The sequence below is a fragment of the Vidua chalybeata genome, chromosome 18 (genome assembly GCF_026979565.1).
Source record: "Vidua chalybeata isolate OUT-0048 chromosome 18, bVidCha1 merged haplotype, whole genome shotgun sequence".
Lineage (NCBI taxonomy): Eukaryota > Metazoa > Chordata > Aves > Passeriformes > Viduidae > Vidua > Vidua chalybeata.
In genome coordinates this window covers 10,337,906-10,360,042 of record NC_071547.1, presented here as the reverse complement: position 1 = coordinate 10,360,042, position 22,137 = coordinate 10,337,906, and the positions used below count along the sequence as shown (strand labels likewise).

Below are 22,137 nucleotides of genomic sequence, written 5' to 3'. Positions count from 1 at the left end.
AGCACCTCTCCCACTGACATCATCTGGGCACTGAATGGTGACAGTGATAAAAAGTGCTCCAACACAAGCACTGGCACCCTGATTCTGTGCAGTGGGTTTAAACTCTTTCCCCCCCCCCCCCCAGATTTCCATTTTGGAACATGAAAAGGTGGGAATGGAAGATTATTAAAGGGAAAGCTCATCACCATGAAATATTTCTGTGGCAAACACAGGGTCAGTTCTGCTCCACCACACAACCTCAGTTGTGTAGTAAGGACACAACCTGGAGTGCCCAGGTTGATGTGTTGGGATCTTCCCTCTACCCTGGGAAGAGGAGATGTGTGTGTATGATGGGGATAACAGAGCATGTGCCACAGAAAACCCAAAAAAGAGAAGCTCTCCAAAAAGCTTTCCATCTTCCTCACCCAAAATGAATTATATCTTTATCATCACTTGGCCATTGAAGCAGAGAGATTCAGCAAATCCAAGTGAGTAAGGAATTAAGGCAGACACAATCCCAGCCCCACAGGAGGCTGCCATGGGATTTAGGAGTGACCTTGGGATATCAGCTGTCTTCCCCAGAGCTCAGGGATCTGGGAATCCCTCACAGCCCATATTTTCATTGGCTCCCAAAGGGGCCTGGCCATGCAATCACTTCAAGCCACCCAAGTAGGCCAGAGGTGACATTTCCAGGGAAGACAGGAGTTCTGGGCTCTGCTGCTGAAGGCAGGCCACAAGGTGCAGCAGCTTTGCACAGGGAGTAAAAGAACATGAATATATTCATCACACATATCAATTTATCAATGAAATTGTATGTCTGGAGTATGACACATGAGTCATTCATTATTTCTGCCCTCCAGCCAACCTAACTGGGTCCCACTTTTATCTGCTCAGTGCAGGCAGTAGAAGTGCTGGCACTACACTGGGTGCAAACACACACACACAAAAAGGAAAAAATCCCAGGGCAGAGGGTCTCCAGGAGAGCAGGGATCCTGCCCCTGTCAGGGGTGCTGCATGAAGTCCTCTAACACACACATTTCTAGGTCACGTTAAATTGGGGGGAAGCAGGGGACACCACCCTGGGGGGCATTCAGGGTATGGACACCCAGAAATACACCTGCAAAAGATGGGATTCAGAAGCTCCCAGGAAGCATCTGGGCAGAAGCCCGAATGCCACAGCATCATTTTAGATTTTAACAGCAGCAGCAACAAACACACAGAAAAATTTGGGCTGCTGGCACTGCTGCTGCTGCTTCCCTCCAGTCAGCACCTTTAGCTGTGGTCACACACACACCCCCACACCCCGTGCCTCGTGCGTGCAGGAGTGGGAAGCGATTGTGGGGATCCAGAAATGGTGGTCTGGAAGGAGAACCCCCACGGTGGAGGCAGGAGCAGGCGGGAAGGGGAGGGCTCGCTGGTGTAATTTCGGGGTTGGTCCGGGATGATGTCATAGCACTGAGCAAGTGCCATGGCCAAACCGTGGGGACTTTCTAACGCTCCCCGTCCATCTGACCTCTAATACCAGCGGGCTGAAATATTTAACAGGACATTCCTTTTCCCTCTGAAGGGCCATTTTTCACCGCTTTCCCTGGAAAAGGCTGCTCCCAGCCCGGGTGGATGCGGGGTGGGGGAGGCGGCACACAACTAACTCTTCCGGCACACACCCCTTTCCCTACTACAAAGGCATCCACAGCAATCACATTTGCAATAGTACAAATCTTGATGGATTCATCCCATCCCCCTCCCCTTTGTAAGCCCACAGCCCACTGTAAGCCCTCTCTCTCTCTCCCTTATCACAGCCCAGCAATCCTTCCAAAGGATCAGGCTGGAAAATGCAGTCACGGTACAGTTGCTTGAAATAAATGAATGAATGAAATAAAAAAAAAAAAAAAAAAAAACAACCAGGCGGCAGCTCAGGGCGGGCAGCAGCGATCTTATTGTTCCCAAACCCATCTGCATCTGCATCTCTACGGCGTTCCAGCAGCTCTCACACACCTCACACACTCTTTATGCACATGCAGATAAATATATTAACAAAAGGGACAGGTGGGAAATGGAGCGGGGAGGGAATGAGATGATATTAACTTCACCCAGGAAGGTGGGCTATCTCACACTGGAAATGCACCGAGAAATTAAACATATTTCACATTTACATCTCTCTCACTCACACACACACACACACAGAGGTAAAACCTCTTTCAGTGCAATATCCAGTTGCTATGCCAACAGCACCAACAGCAGGGGAGGCGATGGCAGCGAGGGGCCGCGGGGTGGGGTGGGGTGGGGTGGGATGGGGGCTCTTACCAAAGATGCTGATTTGATTGTGGCAAAGCGCTCTCGGTTCCGGTAGTGGAGGGCCTGATTCTGCACTGACTGGGTAGGCCGCACCTCAGGCCTGCGATCCCTGTGGCCCACCTCATCCCTTATAAATACATGATCCTGCAGAAATGGATAAAAACAAGGAGAAAGTCCGGCTGTGCTCTTCCCGCGGCGGCTGCCTCTCTCTCACCCCTCTGTCTGCACAAGCGCGGCTGTAGGAGAGGCATAGTTCAGCTCTCTGCTTAGCCCCGGCAGCTCCCACCGTACAAAATGAATAAGCAACACATTGCAGCTCGGCTCGGCGCGTCAGCTGATCGCTAGCAGGATGCCTCTGAATCCCTGGATCGGGCTGCCTTTTTTTTTTTTTTTTTTTTAATCTCCTTTTTTTTTTTTTTTTTTTTTTTTAAACCTCCAGTATTACATATGTGCCAGAAAAAAGCGAGCCGGGAGCAGGAAGCAGAGCAGGGCGATCCGAGTCCTCGGGAAGGTCGGGTTCAAGCACTGCAAGCCAGCGATCCTGGTGAAAACGTGATTCCCATGTCTAGGCACGGAGATCCTGTTCCCTTTTAACACCACAGCAACATCCTGCCTCATTCCCTTTGCCGAGCGGTGTGTCCTCGATAGGGTTTCTTTGTCCCTCGTTTGCTATCTGCTGTGGGGGACGAGCATCCTGGCTAAATCCACAGCAGGCTGGAGAGCACCAGGAAAGCCTCCGTGACCACTCAGGGATCCTGCTTTCCAGTCATGATCCTGCACAGTTCTAGCACTTTCTCTCCACAGCCCACAAAGGATTTTTTTTTTTTTTTTCTTTTTAAAGCAACAGCTCCCAGGTTTTAGCAGGAATGGTTCCCGGTGCAGCTTTCCCCCTGCTCCCCGGCAAGGCTTCGCCGGGAGCGGCTGTGCCCTTCCCAAACGGCGCCGGCAAATTTGGGAGTGGAACAAAGCTCCAGGAAAAACCCTCCTCAGAAAAGCCAGCAAAAAAAAACCCCACACCACCAGGATTTTCCCAATGGGAATGGTGACTGCCAAACTCAGCACACCTGCAGGCTGCACCTTGGGGATGGAACAGCCTTTGGACACCCGGCACACCCTGCAGGGCCACACTGGCACCCACCAGGGTCATGACTCCCATCCTCAAACTCCAGCTCCTAAATCCTCACAGGAAGACAGATTATTCCTGAATTAAATCAAGTTTCCAGTTCTTTGAGGGGCAAAATAAAGGCTGCCAGTGCCTGGAAAGCCCTTGCAGGGAAGAGCTGCCTCCATGAGCAGGAGCAGCTCTGCCACCCTGCCATGCCCCAGCAGACACCAGGAAGGTCAGAGAGCCCCACAGGGAGAGAGCAGCCACCATGGAATGGTGTCTCCATCAGGACACTGCTGTCATCCCCGTGCTCCTTTCCCACCCCACAGACACCTGGCTTTCCCCTCTGCTGGCCTCCATTTCCAGCTGCTTCTCACCCCCACCGACACGCACTCAGCCCTTTTCAGTAGGATTCTGGAAATGAGTTCAAGCAAAAGCCTAACTAGGTGCAGAAATGCTGATATTAAGAACTGAACACCACACTGATTGAAAGTGCTTTAACCCCAAAACCTTTCCTTATCCTTCCTTTTGGGCATTCCTAGTCCATGCTCATCTTTGCTCACCTTCCTTGCCTTTGCACGATGCCCAAGGCCACCACAGAGCCAAGTCTGCACCAGCTCCTCTACACCCACACAAGGGACACAGAATGAGCCAAAACAGATAAAAAGGACAGTCCTCCACAGAGATATGGAGAGTCACAAAAAGTTGCAGTTTCATTTTACATTGGACAACCTTATACTGGGCATTTGTGGCACTGTCTGACAGGAAAGGCAGTGAGACCACGAGAGAAATCACTGAAAACTGGGCTGATCTCAGACTTCCAACTTGTGCACGTTGGTCTCATGGGCAGAGCTCTTGGACTTGCCCACATTCCTGAGAAAGGCACATCTGAGGCTCTAGAACAGCCATCCCCAGAAGATCCTGATTAAACATTTAAAGTCCAACAGCATCACTCAGTTTAATCTGACTCTCAGCCTCACCAGAGGGATCCCAAACCCTGTAGTGAAGATCTACCCCAAACTCACCCCTCTGAACCACAGAGGAAACAACAGCACACAGGAGGCACCTGGGCTGTACTCCAGCCATGAAATGAAGGTGGGGACAGGACAAATGTCACCCCTGGTCACACATCTGTGTGACCTGCAGCAGCACCTGTGAGTGCACAGGGTTCCCAAGGCCTGCTAAGCAATATCCCAATCCCTGGATCACCTTCCTTCTCTCCATTACGGTGGTATGGCAAATATTAAATCCAGAGAAGCTGCAAATCACTGAAAAAGAACCCCGAGCTTTTTAAATGGGAATTCAGACTTTCCAGAATGCTCCAAAACACCACCTAAAATAACAAATTTAAGTTGCAATTGCTCTTTCTGCTGGAAAAATAATCTGTGATTTACTTTTTGTTATCCAAGAGGTGGATTTTTAGAGGGCAGAGTGTCACCCTGGCCTTGTTTTATGGGGTCTCTGGTTACCTCAGTGCACATGAGAAGCTCAGAGCAGAATTAAATTGCCCTTCAGGAATGTGAATTAACCACATTCTGCATTTCAAACTCAGCTGGGCAAGGAATGGGAAAATTCCTTTGCAACTGAGCAAGCCAAAAGACCAATTTCAAGGGGACAAAAAACTCAGCTGGTAAGAGAAATACATCCATGGGTAGCCACATCTCCACCAGCCTTCCTCAAATGAGGTGACTGATGGCAAAGGCAAATATCTCCCTACAAACCCATAAAAACATAATTCTGCTACTTTTATTTAAAAATAGAATTCTTCTCCCAAGAACTTGCTAAGAGACACTGCAGTTGTAACTGTTGGCACAGATAAGGAAATTTTGTTTCCAGCTTTTAGCTTCAGATGTGTGGGAAACAAAGACACAAAATTGGCACCTCAGCACAAGGCACCCAATAAATAAAATCTGACTGAAGGAATCCCAGAAACTCATCAAGTTTGGGTCAGGGTATCTCTCAGCCCCAAATTTGCATCTCCAACCCTGGTTTGTTTTTAAAGTAATGCATCTTCTATACACACTTCATTTTCCACCTGTTTTCTGTGGTTTTTTGCAATATCTACCTTAAGGATGCAACTTTAGGCATGCTCAGCTCACAATTCGTTCATTAAAATCCTTTTATTCCGGGCCAACAATCCAGAATCTTCAACTTCCTACTCAAGGAGTAATTTGTTCTTCTGACTGTATCACCCACATGAACAGTTTTCAGGTTGATCAACACAAAGGAGGGGATTTGGCTGGGACGTTGCCAGGACAAAACCTTTCTCAAGGGTTCCCACAGCATTACCTGAGCAGAGCTGGTGGAGCCTCCAGTGGTGCTCCCAGCTGGATCTGAATGGCTGCTCCTGCTGAACTTCTGAGCACCTCACAATGAGTTTGTGGCAAACCACGAGCTCAAAATCCAACACAGAGTGGATTTTGCTCTGAGTCCCATCCCAGTTCTAGCACACACTGTCTTTTCCTCACTGAAAAAAGGCCTTTATCATCCAAATTCTGCCCAAACCAAAGCTGGGATACCTCCACCTTCTCCTCAGGAGGAACATTCTCTTTCACACTGGGTTTTTTTTTTGCTATGCACACCAAATAAAACCTCCAGAGACACAGGAGGACTCATTAACTGCAAGGACTGCCAGTCTCCTACACAAACAGGAAAGGCAATTTCCAAGCCACACTAAGGACTTCCATGGAATTGCAGCAAATCCCTGCTTTCTAAGAATTTAAAGAGCAAGGAAAACAACAGTGTGGCACCATTTGTCTTAATACACTGCTTTAAGTGCCTTGATAATCAACAGGGAGGTTTAAGCTCTCTCCATGCACAAAATTCCCCACAAATGCTGAAATAATTTGGAGCAGCAACAGGAGATGTGCACAGGTTAATTTACAGGATCTGGGAAGTCACTCAAGTTGCAGCAGTTATTGTAAATGTGTTTTATTATTGCAGACATTGGGCGAGAATTCATGATGATCAACTACAAAGATCCTTTTTTCCATGTTTTTGTCAAAAGCCAGATCTTAATCACAAGTTTTCCCTGACATTTTACTGCCCACGTTTCAGAAAGCACTGATGATTTTAAGCTTGAAGCAAGAAACAGCAACAACTGAGTACTGCAGTTGAAAAAAAACCCAATATTGTACTGGCTTTTTGTTTAGATTAAAAGATTACAACAACTTATTATTATAGTTTTGCAGAAATAAAAAATAATAAATTCATTGAGGACAATGAAATACTATTTCTGGGAAGCCACCTGTGCCCACACTGCCATTTACCAGCAGCTGAACAAAACAGGTGACAAAACATCTCTGATGCACCAGCTGATGCCTATACTCACTTTATTGTCTTACTCTGGGAGCCAAAAATCTTTGTCTTCATTTTTAAGATGAATTAACTGGTATTTATCTGACTTTAAAATCTGGGTTATGTGTCTTTGAAGCACAGTGTATTTGGAGTTTTACTCCCTGCCCCATTTTGTTGTTTTTTGGGGCTCTCAGACACAATTGGGTTTGCATCAGAGCTGTCACTTACTCTTCAGCTCTCAACCTGTGCAGCTGAACAACTGCTGAAGGGAGAGGGATGTGACATCCACATAGGCAAGATGACCCTTGCATGCAGTAGCAGAGTTATTAAACTATATTCAGAAGAGAGTTCTTACACTGGACATACTGAGATGTACATGGAGGAGCTCACCACCCTGCAAAAGGGCAAGGAAAACTTCCTCATCCAAGCCAGACATCTGAATTTCCTGAAAAGAATATGCTGGTGATTAAGGTGTCCTCCTGAGGGAGCAGGGTTTGATCCCAAGGATTGGTTTCCTGCCTGAGTAGTTCACTGATTGCCATTTTTTTCCTCCCAGGAGTTCAGGACACAGCTATAAACTGAATAACATGAAAAGCTCCACATTCAATTATGGCTTGTTATTATTGTCAATATTTTATTCCTGTTTGGTGATTTTTCTTCCAGCCTAACAGGTGCACTCTGACAGGTGGAAGTCACCTTTGTTCTAAGCTCAAGTTGAAAACCATGGAGCTCTGCTGTGCTGTGGAAGGGGTTGTTTTCCACAGAGGATTCATCCCAAGTGCAGCAAACCCCAAGCACCTTGGCTGCCATGAACTAGCATAGCCAGTGACGATTAACCAGATCAGAACAGGTCATTTCACTTACCCTGTGACCACAAAACATTTTTGGAAGTTACAGCCAACTAGCAGCTGTTAAAAAAAAGAAAGAAAATGAGTTGTTTACAAGTGCTTTTACTCCATCACCTCTTCCCTAAGCCTCTGCCTCAGGGTAGGTCACAGGACAGGTGCCAGGAGTGCTCCTCAGGTGCCTGAGGCTTTCTCCCAGCCAAGCACCACTCAGGGATGGGCTGCTCCTGGATTCCTGCAGGCCAAGGCCAGCCCAGCCTGGCTCTCCACACCAGCAGCAGCTGGAAGCACTGGGGGCTCAGAACTGCATCTCACAGAACTGCATCTCACACCACCACTGACTCCTCCAGCCTACGTTTTCCTTGCACGTGACATTCTGGGGCTGTGGCCCAAAACACCAAAAGGCCTCTGACTTTTTAGAGCTTTGAGCCATAGAAAATATCAACACTCCAAGCCATTTTGCCTTCTTGGACCCTTTCCACAATCTGGAGGTTGCTCATTAACACATTTGTGGAACACCACAATTTTATACAACACTTTTGACTTCACCCATGTCAAAACCATCTCATATGTGACCCTGTACCCACAAAATGCTGCTTATGTTTATCAGTATTTTCTTTTTAGCCTTTAAAGGCTGATTAAATACAAAACAAGAGCTTAAATTAAACTTGAACCCCAGGTTCTTCCCATTGTATTTGTGAGGGGCTCCAGAGTGATACCCAAAACTCAGCTTCATCCCAGAAATGTTCCCAGAAATGAAGTTAAAGCACAAACCGAAATCTTGGCAGAACTAGGAACTTTACCTTGAAAATAAAGTGGGATGTATGTGGATATAAACCCCCCTGAAATGTCCAGCTCCAATTTTAGTCTCTTCACATGCATTAATACACATGTGAAGCAGTTTTCCATTTAAAATTGCATTCCCCAAAGTAACAAAGAATAAAAAAATCGTGTACTAAATTAAAACAATATATTTGCAGACTGGAATATGTCCTGCTATGCAGAGTCCAAATCTGCTTTATGAATTACATACAGCAGAAGGGAACATTTTCCAAAGGAGAAGGAATCTACTCCAAGGATCAGCAGTCCTAGCCAATTGTTAACTGTTTTGTGAAGACCCTCAGTGCAGACCTGGGCTTTCTACTCCCAAAATTACCCTAAAACACCTGTGTTAAGTGATCTAGAGGTGATTTCTTTTATAATACTTCAGTTACAAGTGTGCAAGAAACCCTGGGTTTTTTTCAAACCAGATAAAAACTTCCATGTGGTGTCCTGTTTGTGCATCCTACACACAAGTCTAGGAGGACTGAATTTACAGCATCAGAAATCCTGTACTGATACCTTACAAGTGTCACACAACCATTATAAAAAACATAAAATTAGTCTTAAAACAAGCAGGAACTCTACTCCTTTCTCAAATGTCATTTATGTCTGGTGGGAGCAGCTGATGTTTTGTTTTTATCAAATATAACAACTCTGAGCAGTGATTATAACCTATGAATTCTGTGTAAATCAGTCCCTCAAAGTTCCATTTTAATGCACGAGTAAATATGGCTATGTAACAATGTGAAATTAAAGCTAACACACATTTTGAAAGCCTACACAAAATAAAGAAGAGCTCCAATCATAACCACCCAGAACATCCATCAGTGGTGCTGCTCCTCATTCAGGACAGTTCCATGGGCTGGCATTTGGTACCTAACACCTTATTTTCACCTTTCTGAACAAACTTCAATAAAGATGCTGTGAAGTGTCTTTAGGAAAGAAGCAAACCCCTAAAAGCTTTGCAACTTCTCTGCCAGTATCTTTAAAATACGTAAGACCACGTTTTGTTGAAGACAAAATGTTTCAATAGTTCTTAACATTCAACAACACAAACCCTGCACTTCAGGAGGAAAAACTGCTTACAAATATTTAGTTAGTTACAACCAAGCCTTACTGTAACCTTACAAACAAGAAATTCATACTTTTCATGCTGCTGCAATGTTTTAGCTCCTCTGGCAAAAAGCAAATGTACACTTTGAAGTTCCTTGCAAACGAAACCAACACAACCAACCTACATTTTGCTGCCCACTAGCAAATGACACTGCCAAGGCCAAGCCAAAACTATTTTAGTCAGACAAACAGTGGAGATGAGATGCTGGCTCACAGCTAGACAACCTCAGCTCGATATCCAGCCCTAGAAAAAGGAAAGGCATCAGATCTCAGTATGCAGCAAAGGAGCAGGAAATCATCGAGTGGGATTTGTCTCCAAACGTACCTCGTGGGAAGGGTCCAAAGTTCTGCACACTTCCACTCCTCACAAGGGAAATCCAAGTGCAGGCAGGTTTAATCACACACTGTGCCTGGCAGAGGGTTAGCTTGGCTGCCAGGAGCACCACAGAGCACAGGACAGGCATTCCCAGGGAAACAAGGACGTCCTAAGCAGAGCAAGAGGTGCACATGCAGGGCTGGGCATGCGGGGAGCCTGGGTGACCCTGCCTAGGCACTGACAGCTCCTGGAGTAGCAACCTCTTTCCATGGACAGAGGTTCTTTAGATGCTTTTAAAGACAAAAACCCCACAGAACTTGACTCTGGCAAGCCCAGCAGCAGCTCCTGCTCTCAGCACAGAGCACCAGGGCACACGTACCTTCTTGTGAACAACGGAGGAGGTGGAATTAATGGTGCTCTCGTCACTATGCATCATGACCAGCTCAGGGCTGCTCTCATCCAGGACCTCCTGCATGCTGCTCACACTGCTGCTCTGGCTGCCTGTGCTCACAGACATGCTGGGGATGGAATGGTTGCTGCCCAGACTGTCCATCTTCCTACTCAGGTTTGATCCATGCTCACTGTCCTATAAAACAAGGGGCATCAGTTACAGATCCTGCAGGAGATCACCTGCCCAGCCCGTGCCTGCAACGCCCAGAGTTTGTTTTAAAGGTGACTCTGCAGACTCCAAGGGTCTTTGGGCATTATTTTGCCAACTGCACATCTCAAAGGGCTGTTTGGGCTCTGGAATGTTCCATATCAGGCAGGCAGCTTCTGCCTTTTCCCCTGCAATCTGATTACATCAGGTTTCAAGCCAGTTTTTTTTCCACATATCCTTAAGTCTGGGCATGGCTCTTGGCTTGACAGGAGACATCCAGGAATACTGGATGGCTGGTGGAAGGAGCCTCATAATTAAGAAAAATTATCCAAGTTTGAATTAAAACAGTGCTTCAAGTCAGGATCTGCTATAACACATTTCCTGAATCAGAAAATGTGTAAGACAACGAATCCATTTATTATTTGATATATTCTGCGTGGTGTAGAGGTTTAACCTCCATGTCCCAAGCAGTCAGCAATTTGATTTTATCAAGCTAGAAAACCCTTGAACCTTGTTTTTACAGCCAAGATAAAGGTGAGTAAAGAATCTTAGCAGCTGACTCAGACCAGCCTGCATTATTTTAGGGGTTAAAACTTGGATATACATAAATAAAGATTCCTCATATAAGAGGTATTTTTGATTCTACAGCCAAATATCAGGAGTTAGCAGCCTTTTTTCTTCTTCCATACCCATAGGAGTACAGTAATGCCAGAGTATGCACTTAGTCTGGACTGATTTAGAGAATTTATGGAGTCCTTTGTAATTAACTAGTGGCACCAAAGAGGCTCGTAAGGAGCTCACAGTGAGGACAGAACTCTGAACATCCTTCAGCTCCTGGGGTGAAGCAGCCTTGACTCACTAAAATGAGCAGCCTGCTCTCAAACTGCATCCAGTTTGCCCTGGCCTCCGAAGGGAGCTTGGGGAGAATTCCATTACAAATCAATTAACGGGGAACTCATTTTGTTGGAGACTGACAGAAAGATAAAATTGAGACTTGACAGATTTGCCTTTGATTGTGTGATTATTTTTTAAGCAATCAGCAGATCATTCAGAGCCTGTGTGAGAGCACTTAAAATCCAGAATAATACTATTTTACAGAGAACACAGGCACAGGGGAATGAAAATATTTTCAGGATGCTTATGTAGAGTTGCAGAAGAAATCACATAATGAAGGCTCTGAGGCTGTGTCACTAATGAATGTTCATGCAGGAAGGACAGAGATGAGATTGCATATGCAACCTTAGCCCTGGCTTCCTGACTTCAACTTTCACCTTCTTGGAAGGGCTCTGGGGAAAGCATTAGTAGTATTTTGCATGTTAAAGATTTTTAGGGCTTATCTTCCACCTTAGAAAGCCCAGGGTAGAAGAAGGAAGTGCCTGGTGGCATTTCCAGTGGGGCAGGTTGTGTCCCCAGTTCAGCAGAACTGCAGCACGTGCTGGGTCTGCTCTCCCTGCCCAGTTAGTGACACACACGAGCAGTGACACCTCCTGTGCTGGGACAGGGGCAGGGGTCAGTGCAGAGCATGCTGTGCACATGCAGAGTGTCAGCTGCATCCCTGCCCTCCCTGCAGATACAACAGCTCTTCTCCCTGCTCTCTTCAGGAGTGGGGACAGGAGGAACAGAAGACACACCTTGGAACCAAACACCACCACGTGTTTCCTGCTGAGCTTGGAAGTGCTCAGCAGCCAAGTGGGAAACCATTCCCTGGCACTCTGCTGACAGCCTGTCACGTGTGGGGAGAGAAACTGGGATCAATCTGACAATCCCCCAGTCCCCAGCTAAGCTCCAGGTCTGGAAGCTGGAGGGGACCTTCAATCACAGCAGTTGCTGCTCTTGCTCCTTTGGGGCATGTTCACAAAGTGCCAGACCCCTCCTCCTGCAGCTCCACCTGAGACCCATGTGCCCATTTCTCCAACCAATTTAGCTTTCAAGGAGCATTTGACACCCTCAAACCCCAAACCAAGGCCCTGAAGATCCTCTGAGCTTGGGCACCTCGCTGTGTGTTACTGCCTCACTCCACTGGAGCAAAGAACACAGACATCAATTTGTCTGTCAGTGTTTTTCATTGAGAAGCAGTCGTGGATTTATTTATGCATTGTGCCTGCACCAAGTGGCATTAATTTCCATCTAAGCTCATCAATTGAAAAATGACTGGTTTCCTTCTCTCAGCCACAGTTAGGGTCAATTATCATACACTGATTAAGTGGGTTGTTTATTACAAGATTTAAACTGAAGCTGCATTTTAGGTCTTTAACCTTTTTCTTCTTTAACATTAAAGAATTAAAAAAAAATAAATCTCACTAATTCGGTGATTTGCTTTTCAGCTCATGAGAGGCCAATTACTTTACACTAAAGTTATGGTAATTGAAAAAATATTAACATTAATGGAGTTGTTTTGACTGTGCAGATGAGAAAGAAAAGCTTGGGCTTGTCAAAGACCCTCCTCCACACAGGCTGGGAGCCACTTCTCACAGAGAACCTCCCTCAGAATGAGTTTCTTCCCTAAGGCTTCCAGAAGAAAGGGCAGCACTGGAAAAAATCCAAAGTTCCACATGTACAGTAATTGGCAGCTTTAACACCGAGCAAGGACTACTTTCACTCATGATCCTCTCCTGTGTCTCTGCTGATCCAGATGATATTCCAAGAACATTCCTCACCTAGGCTGTGCTTGCTCTGCCACCCTAAGGACAGGAACATCTCCCTGGCCCTAAAAGGACAGGTAACAGTGCGAATGGGGTGACAAACCCCGAGTACCTCCTCCTCCTCCTGGGACTCGTTGAGGGGGCCGTTGCGGGTCTCCTGGAAGAGGATTTTCTTCATTTTCCGGTACTGCAGGTTGTCCAGCTCCCTCACTGCATCCTTGGTCCTCTGGATCAGGTCTATGAGCACCCTGGGAGGTCGCTCCCGGCGGACAAAATCGTGCTGGGTTAAAGGAGATATAGAACACCTCACTGCAGGCTCTGGGGTCAAACCAGGGACAGTGGGGGACTTGTCAGACCCCTGAAGTGACACCTCCCATCCTGCAATTTATCTCTTCATATTCAGTAACTGCTAACACCCTTTCTCAAAGGCTCCAAACACACTGAGCTTGTGCTGGGGTCAGGTTTTCTGAGCTCTCCAGGCTACAAAGATGATTTGTCTCTTCCTGAGTGAGCTCACTCAAAACACACGAGGTGACACTTCAAACCTTGGAGGCACAGGAATGAACAAAATGCATCCAGAACAAAGAAGAATCAACCTGAAAAGATTTATCCTGCATCCATCTATTCCAATTCACACATAAAACAAGCAAGGAGACCACAAAGTTTATTTATACCTAAAGCTTTTGTAGCCAGAGTTGAAATCAAATCAGGCTATTGCCAACTCCTGCACAGGTTTTAAGTGCAGACTTAATAAATTCTTTAATGGTATTTTAGGAATATGAGTAAAGCCTCTTCTGTGATTTATCAGATACATTCTCCTGCACTGTACAGCTGGCAGTGGATATAAAAGTCTCCAGCTTTCCCATTTAACCTTGGCTAAAGCAGACAACCTGAGTGTACACTTGCCAATACTTTTATGGGATCCCTACAGCTGGGTGTGCTGCTTAGTAGTTCCCAAGAGGGATGGCTTTAGGGCACAAACATCCTCTGCATGCTTGCAGAAAAACAGTGACAACAGAAAAATTGGCAATGGAAAAAAAAAGAAAGGGTGAAAAAGAGTTGTTCTCTACTGCACATTGCAAATGCCACAAGGGGCTTTTGTTAGAGCCTCAACAGCTGGACCCACCTGCAAGGAAATTCTCAGGAGGTCACCTCTGCCTGCTCGGCCTCCCAGCTCTCCTGTGGGCTCAGCTCAGGAGTGAACTCATCCCCTGGAGCTGGAGTGAGCAGCTCATGGAGCCCCAGCCCGCCCTAAAACAGGAGCCTTCAACAGAAGAGCTGAAAGGATGAGCTAATCACCTTTTAATGATTTGTAAATAAACAAGGAAGGCATCATGCCACAAGCTGATTTCTCGTTTTTCATTGAATTCAAACTGTTGTGCATTTGAGTTTTGCTACTGGGGACAGCCAGTCTTTTCAGTACCCAATTTTGCTTGTAGTGATGGTGTTTATTTTTGAATCAGAGCTAAAAGTTCTTAACATCATTTCACACAGAAACAAAATGAATCATTTCTGCTCCTCAATGCAGATAACCACCATTTATTTCTCTGTGAACAGTAACAATCTGCAGCTTATTTATGATTAGGAAAAAAAAGGAACCCATTTTTATCTCATTGTAGATCATTTTTAGAAAGCAGCAAAACATTTGGAACCATGATCCTGAACCTAAATCCATTCTATGTGTGCACTCAAATATTAAAATGTGACCACGTGAAAAGTGCAAGGCAGACATAAATATAAATAAAATATAAATATAAAAAACGGTATAGACAGGATTTCACACTCAGATCTCAGCTCTAATTGTTTGCACAGACTCCAACCTGAGGTACTCCTGAAATCACATCCTTCAATGAACTCAGCCTGTTCCTAGAGAGCAGCAAGGCTGCCAATCCCCAGGAATGAATCACTCCAAAACTCACATCTTAAACCTATTAGCTGGTCAGGGTGCAACAAGTAGAACCAGGGAACAAAACACTGATTATTTGCCACAGCACAAATGTACCACAGGAAATAAAAATATATACCAGGTGCCAAAGGGAGCACAAACAGCTCCTTCATCATTTACCTGGAGAGGTCATTGGCACCAGCAGCCAGAGGGAGAGCAGGGCTAATAATCAACTTTAAAGAAAGGCAATACTTAAAAGAAAAGCCAAAGCCTGATGGAAAAGGGGCTGGACAGGATTTCACATCCCCCTACTTTCTAATGGAAGGCTGCTCCTGAATTTCCCAAAAGCAAAGCCCTTGGAGCTGTAAACAGTGCCTCTATTTCCCAGGTAAACTGAACCCAAATGACTTAAACTGGACGTGATTCATGATTCACTGACAACACCTTGGCAAACTCTGCACACATCACTCCCAGGTCCCCCTCCTACAGCCTCTGGGCAATTAGGGACCTGTAAAAACCCCTTCCAGAATGATCCAGTTATTTCCAAAATGAGTTTAATTAATTGGGTTCAGTATAGAAACCATTAAAGGGATTTAAACAACTTTTGGGTCTGGTGGTTTGATTAGGGGAGGAAGTCAGCCTTGGCCTATTTTTAACTGCTAAGTGTGATGCATGAATGGAGGGATTAAAGAAAACAAAAAAAAAAACCCAAACAAAGAGTGGATTTTTGTAAGGGAAAATATTTGTTCACCATCTTTACAATTATTCTGGTAGACAAACAGATTTCCCCCCAGATTTCTGGAAAAGATCTGATAAATTACCCGTAACAAATCTGTTGATGATGGCCTTTCCTGAGGTATTTTCTGTAAGCAGTAATCAACAAATCCCCTAAAGGAGTCTGACCTGCAAAATCAAAAAATGAAAAAAAGAAAAAAAAAAAAAAAGAAAAAAAAAAAAGAAAAAAAATCTAAATTAAAAAAAGAAGCTCACAATCTGGAATACATTCAAACTTATCAGTGCAAAGCAAAAGAAAAACGCTGACTAATTTGTTCTTAAATTCTAAGGCAGAGAAAGTAACTGGGTTTTTCCAAATTCCAAATTGATCTCATCAATTCTTTCCCAATTAAAGGCTGTTGAAACAACATGGACACACAACTATCCCCAAGCACAAACTGAAAACCAAGTGAGAACTACGTGTACCTGTCACTATTTTTGATTTTACTTCAACTGCTTAAAAACAAAGGACTGTGGCATTTTTGGGATCTCCAGAAATGCACTCACTGATCTCTTGGAGTAACAGAAGGAACCCTGCCTCAATGCTCAGTCCAACACTTGAGGCTTTATTTGAGGTTTTATCCCAGCTGGAAAGAAGGAAACTGATTTTTTTTTTTTTTTTGTGCCACTGGACTCAAAAGGAGCACAAAAGGCACCTTGGTGACTCCAAGAGAGCAAACAGGGCACTGTAATTTAGTGCTTGCAACCAAGAGCACTGATGTGGTGCTGTGCTTCTTATCCACAGCTGTCTCTGCTCTGCACTGCAAATCCTGCACAGAACGTGGGGACCACGCTGCAGGCAGCAGAGCAAGCTCCTGGAGCCTTGAAAAATGGGCAAAACAGAGAGGATGAAATAAGGAAACTGGAGTGGTTTTGATACAGTGATCAGCAATTAAAGAGTTGTGCTGCTCAAATGCCCAGCAGAGAAATGGGGGAACTCCACACCTCACCAGGAGCTTTTGTGTCAAGGCTTCTGCAGACTCTGCCAAGCATCACCCAACAGCACCACTCCAATCCCGGGTACAGGGAACCCACAGAATGACAAAGTGCTCTTGTATCCAAGCTCAGATTCTGGAACAAGCCTGCAGCACAGGGAGCATTCACTGGCCACAGAGCTCTGAGGGCTTTTGGAGTCCTCCACTGACAAAAATATCCAATTACCTCCACATTCTCCTCCCTTTCTGCACATTTCAGCTGCACAGCAATGCTAACAACTCTTCTGCCAACAGGGATCTTTGGCAGCTGGAAACTTTGCTGATGCTGAGCCATGGCTGGTTTAACACATCTGAGAGTATTTTAATTCCTACAGCAGCTACACCTCACAATTAACACCTCCACACTTTTAGACTGTAGAACAGCCAGAGTAACAGAAGGTCAAAATTGAGCTAGCATACACAAGATTTGAGAACATCCACAAATCACTGCACTGCAATCAACATACTCATTGTCAGGCTTGAATTGTGCAGTGTCACAGGGCATTTTCAGAGAAATAAACAAAAAAAAATCAGCTGTTAATGGTTCTCTTACCATTCATTTGATTGTAACCTAGGGGAATCGTTCTGGGCTATGTGATATAAGGCACTCATTGCATTCATGTTGAAAAGTGGAGGCTTCCTTTCAGCTGGAAAGAGAAAAGAACAGAAAGGTGTGATAAGGCTGTCTGGAAAGAAAGGAGAAATGTATGGAAGTATGAGCAGGGTATCACTGCTAAACCAATACTCAGTGCTGTTGTCATCACCTTTAGGCCAATTATTTTGATATTCCAAGTTAGACCAGGACACCCACTCAAGGAAAACTGCTGTTCACTTGGAGAGGGATGACAAAATCCAAAGAGAGCAGGATACAAATTATAAAGGAAGAGTTTGCAGTACATTTTACTTTTAACTGCAGCATCTCACACCTGATCTGGTGTGGCAAAATCAGCTGAAGCTGAGTAAAAGTGATCTCAGGCAAAGTTCAGGGCCAGGACATGCTGTATCAGTCCCTACAGATGTTTGAGGCACTGCTGGAACATGTGGGTTACAGGAGAAAGTGCTGCCTGCCTCATTTGTCACTGCAAGTGGGACAGGTTACCCAATTCACTTGCCAGATGTGCCATGAACTCCCTCTCACTGAAATCCTTCCCAGTCCCTGCACCCAGAGGGCACCTGCCCAGCAGCCCCTGGCCTCTCGGGAGGGCAGAACTCACAGTGCTGGGGGAGGCTGCTTCTGCCCAGGGTCAGTGGTGCCAGGATTTCTCAGTTCTTTCAGGCCAGAGCCTTTGCCAGGCAGGCAAACCACCACTTCTGCTTTTCCTTAATCACTACTGACTTCAGCTGCACAAGGAATTAAGACATCAGCATTCAAAGAAAGCCAAGTGCTGCTCAACAAGAGATCTCCTCCCTGACCTCGTGCTCAGACAGGGAATCACGCAAAGGCAAAGTCTGAAGTTTAAGAAAGTTTAATGCTTCTCAAAAGGGTATTTTTAAGGAAAGCAAGTCCATCATCTTTGAGGTTCCTGAGCAAAAAGCTCCACAGAAATTCTGGTACCAAGACTGTGTCTACACAGGGCTGCACAGTCTCTCCTACTGCTGTGATTTACTCCTTGAGAGGCTGTGACACACCTGAAACTCCACACAAACAAAAATCATTGGCCATGCACAACAACAGAAGCCTGAAACTTCCAATTCTGGCATTCTTTATGTCACAATACAGACTGTCAGCATGCTGGCACATGAAATGCAGCCATGTTAGTTACTGGTTATCTACACCATCTCAGCTCTGGAGACAGCACTTCTGCACATCCCCCTCTTTGTTATCTCACACATTTCTGCTGATTAAACATTCATCAATGACATTTTCAGCGAACTCACCCACACAATAAGTTATTGGTGTACTGCTGTTAAGCAGACTCCATATCAAGACTGTTTTTTGAAAATAATCTACTCAGCACATGCAATGTCAATATTCAAACTTGAAACACACACTTAAGAGTCTACTCTGTGTACCTGCCATCACATCCACCTCTGCTCCAGGCTCTGTGGATGTGTATCTTTTGCCCTCTGAAGTGCAAACCCTTTTCTTCTCTTCCCATAAAGAACCTGTCCACGATGATTCATGGCACAAACTTTTCAGCTGAGACTGAAGATTTTTGTTTCAGAGAGCAGGGAAGTAAGAAGAATTGAAAATTAAATGTAGGTCCCTTCTGACACACAATCCTTAGGACACCAGTTCCCTTGGCACAACAGCTGGGACAACTTTCTCAGAGTGCAGCTTGGAGAACACAGATGACAAACCATGGTTTCCTCTCACTCAAGAGCAAAATGCTCTGGCTCTCCCAGGAATAACTGAGCACAGACTAACATGAAAGCACAGTGCATTAGTGGCTTGCTCTTGATTTGCCAGCAGAAAAAGACTGAACTCAACTGTCAGGGTGCTCCAAGTCAGGCGTTTTAAAGGGGAAAACTGATGAGGAGTAAGGATCTTCCCTTTTTGCAGCAGTTCCTAACACACTGCAGAGTTAATCGCCCCCCTCAGCTTGTGTTCACTCACCTAACTCGATGCATGTGATCCCCAGAGACCAAACATCCACCTTCCCATCGTACTGCCCCTCGTCCATAGCGAGGATCACCTCTGGTGCCATCCTGCCAAGCACAGAGCAAAGGCTGCGTTGGGGACACACAGGGACACTCCAGGCACGCCAGCTGAGGTGGCTTCATCCCCTTGAGCAAAGCCACAGACCAGGAGAGACAGCAGGCAGCTGAGGAAGGGTGTGCTGGGATGGAACAAGCACTGACCACAGCAGCAACTTGTCAGAGGAGGGGAAAAAGCAAAAGGGGAAAGGAGGGAGAAAAAAGAGGAAGGAGGGGAAATATGAAAGAAGGGAGGGGGGAGAAAAGAACAGGAAAGGGAGGGAGGGAAAAAAGAGGAAAAGGGGGGTGAAAAAAAAGAGGAAAAGAGGGTGAAAAAAAGAGGAAAAGGGGAGAAAAAAAAGAGGAAAAGGGAGAAAAAAATAAGAGGAAAATGGGGAGAAAAAAAAAGAGGAAAAGAGGGGGGAGGAAAAAAAAGATGAAAAGGGGGAGAAAAAAAAAAGAGGAAAAGGGGGAGAAAAAAAAAAGAGGAAGGGGGGGGAGAAAAGAATGGGGAAAGGGGGGGAGAAAAGAAAGCCCTAGAGGCACCCCTTGCACCCTCCCCCAGGCTTCCCTTGGCACACCAGGAGCATTTCCAGCAGACAAATGCAGCCTCTGGGGGCAGCTATGCATGGAACAGGGAAATTGGGAACAGCAAGGGGGGGTTGGTCCAGGATAAAGGGATGAAGTGGGGACAGAGAAGCAGCAGGGCCAGCCTGCAAAAATTCAGCCTCTTAAATTGTGTTCTTCAAAAAAAAGGCTCCCTGCCAAACGGCCTCATTCCAAGGCTGGGCCATGGTGACCTCCCAGCACTGCCTGGGGCCTCTGCCACAAAATCAGTGGAGCATGGAGCTGTGCTGGTCCTCGGTGCTGGGAATGCCAAGGAACTCGGGTGACCCTTCAGCAATTCCTTCAAAACAGGGCTGAAGTAGCTGTGTGCCTTCCAGTCAGACTAACAGGATCCCCTTTCTCCATGAATGTCTCAGCCCCATCACCTGTGGCACGTGTGAGGTGTTTTTAAGCCAATGGCATTGCAAGAGTGGAGCCATTTCCAAGCACTGCACAGCCTAAACCTCTCCTTATGGACCCTGAGCAAGGACAGACTTCATGGAGATGAAGATCTGGACACAGGGATGCCAGGAAAACTGCTTGGCCAATGAAGATTTCATCCAGGTATTGTTATTGTATTGTGAAGCACTGGAAAGGGAAGAGAGCAGTTTTATAAAGGACTAAAGCACTGCAGGCTTCACTCACCAGTAAGGCGTTCCCACAAAAGAGTTGGCAGGGGAGACTATAGATGCAGACCCAAAATCAGCCAGTTTCACCTGACCTGGTTCTGTTAGAAGAATATTTCCAGCTTTAATATCCCTTTAACAGAGAAAAAAAGAGGAAAAGAGAAAAAGTAATTCAGCATGGTGCAAACTCTGGTGAGATGCCTTTGTCTGCAATTCATAATGCTGGCAGAGACACAGAGAAATTCACTGACTGTTTCAGCAGCAAGCCCAGAGTAACCTCTACTCCCCCATTCCCTGGACAGCACTGCTTCAGAAGTAATTCTCTGGAATATTTCATCCACAAGTGCTACATGCTGACACTTCTGCTGCAGGACAAGTGCTGAAGTCTTGTGAGTGCAAGAATGAACACCTCAAAAGGACAAGAGAGACAGCACAGGCTGTCCCCTTCTCTGTCACCTCCACTGCCACCTTCCCTTCCTGTACAACAGCCAAAGGGATGGAGCACCTCTTCCACAGGGAAAGGCTGAAAGAACTGGAATTGTTTAGCCTGAATAAAGAAGGCTTCAGGGTGACCTAATTGTGGCCTTCCAGTACCTGAATGGAACCTAGAAGAAAGATGGAGAGGGATTTATTCCCTATTTACAAGGGATGGAGGGACAGGACACAGGGATTGGCTTCCCACTGACAGAAAGCAGGGTTAGATGGGAACTTAGGAAGGAATCCTTCCCTGTAAGGGTGGTGAGGCCCTGGCACAGGGTGTCCAGAGAAGCTGTGGCTGCCCCTGGATCCCTGGCAGTGCCCAAGGCCAGGCTGGACAGGGCTTGGAGCCACCAGGGATAGTGGAAGGTGTCCCTGCCCATGGATGGGGCGGCACTGGATGAACTTTAAAGTCCCTTCCAAACCAAACCATGCTGTGATTCTATACCATGGCTCAACAGCCACATCAGCTATCAGCAACATATCTGCCAGCCTTGTGCCTGCAATTAAATAATGAAAAAAAACCAAGAATTCTCTCCTTTTCCACCCCCAGCGCCACGCGCAATCAGCCGCGCGGGGCCTGCAGTGCCGCTCCCTCGCCACCAGGTGGCGCCCCCGCGCCGGGTCCCCGCGCGGGGTCGGAGCCGCGGGACCCGCTCCCAAAATCGCGTCCCCAACCCCCAAAATCGCGTCCCCAACCCCCAAAATCGCGTCCCCAACCCCCAAAATCGCGTCTCCAACCCCCAAAATCCTGCCCCTTCTCCCTCACAGCCGCGCCGTTCCAGCAGAGGAACCTCTCGCTGGGCTGCGCGCAGCAGCACGGTGCTGCTCCCCGCCCTGTGGCCTGTCCTTTTCTGCCAGAGCAGAGGATGTGTCGCTGCTCCTCATTCTGGGCGAGCAGATCGACCTTCCCACCTGAGCAGGGAAAAGGTGGAATGGGCTTTGGATGAAAAGCAGGTCACAGAAGCACAGGGTAGCTGGGGTTGGAAGGCAGCTCTGGAAGAGACCCAGAGCAACCCCCCTGGAGCAGGTGACACAGGAACGTGGCCAGGTGGGTTTGGAATGTCTCCAGAGAGGGAAAATCCACACCCTCCTTGGGCAGCTTTTCCAAGGCTCTGCCATCTTCCATGGATTTCTCTTCAGGTA

General features: G+C 46.3%; 1 protein-coding gene across 3 annotated transcripts in view; it reads right to left on the bottom strand.

Moving 5' to 3' along the window:
* Nucleotides 1-22,137, bottom strand: part of TAOK3 (TAO kinase 3) — a 77,471-nt gene that overhangs the window by 15,736 nt on the left and 39,598 nt on the right. For all 3 annotated transcript variants that reach the window (XM_053959858.1, XM_053959859.1, XM_053959860.1), the window contains 7 exons: nucleotides 20,534-20,647; nucleotides 19,203-19,294; nucleotides 17,199-17,292; nucleotides 15,719-15,800; nucleotides 13,125-13,292; nucleotides 10,152-10,358; nucleotides 2,284-2,418 (listed from right to left, as the gene is read on the bottom strand). In XM_053959858.1, coding sequence (XP_053815833.1) covers nucleotides 2,284-2,418; nucleotides 10,152-10,358; nucleotides 13,125-13,292; nucleotides 15,719-15,800; nucleotides 17,199-17,292; nucleotides 19,203-19,294; nucleotides 20,534-20,647 — 892 coding nt within the window. The remainder of the gene's footprint in view (nucleotides 1-2,283; nucleotides 2,419-10,151; nucleotides 10,359-13,124; nucleotides 13,293-15,718; nucleotides 15,801-17,198; nucleotides 17,293-19,202; nucleotides 19,295-20,533; nucleotides 20,648-22,137) is intronic.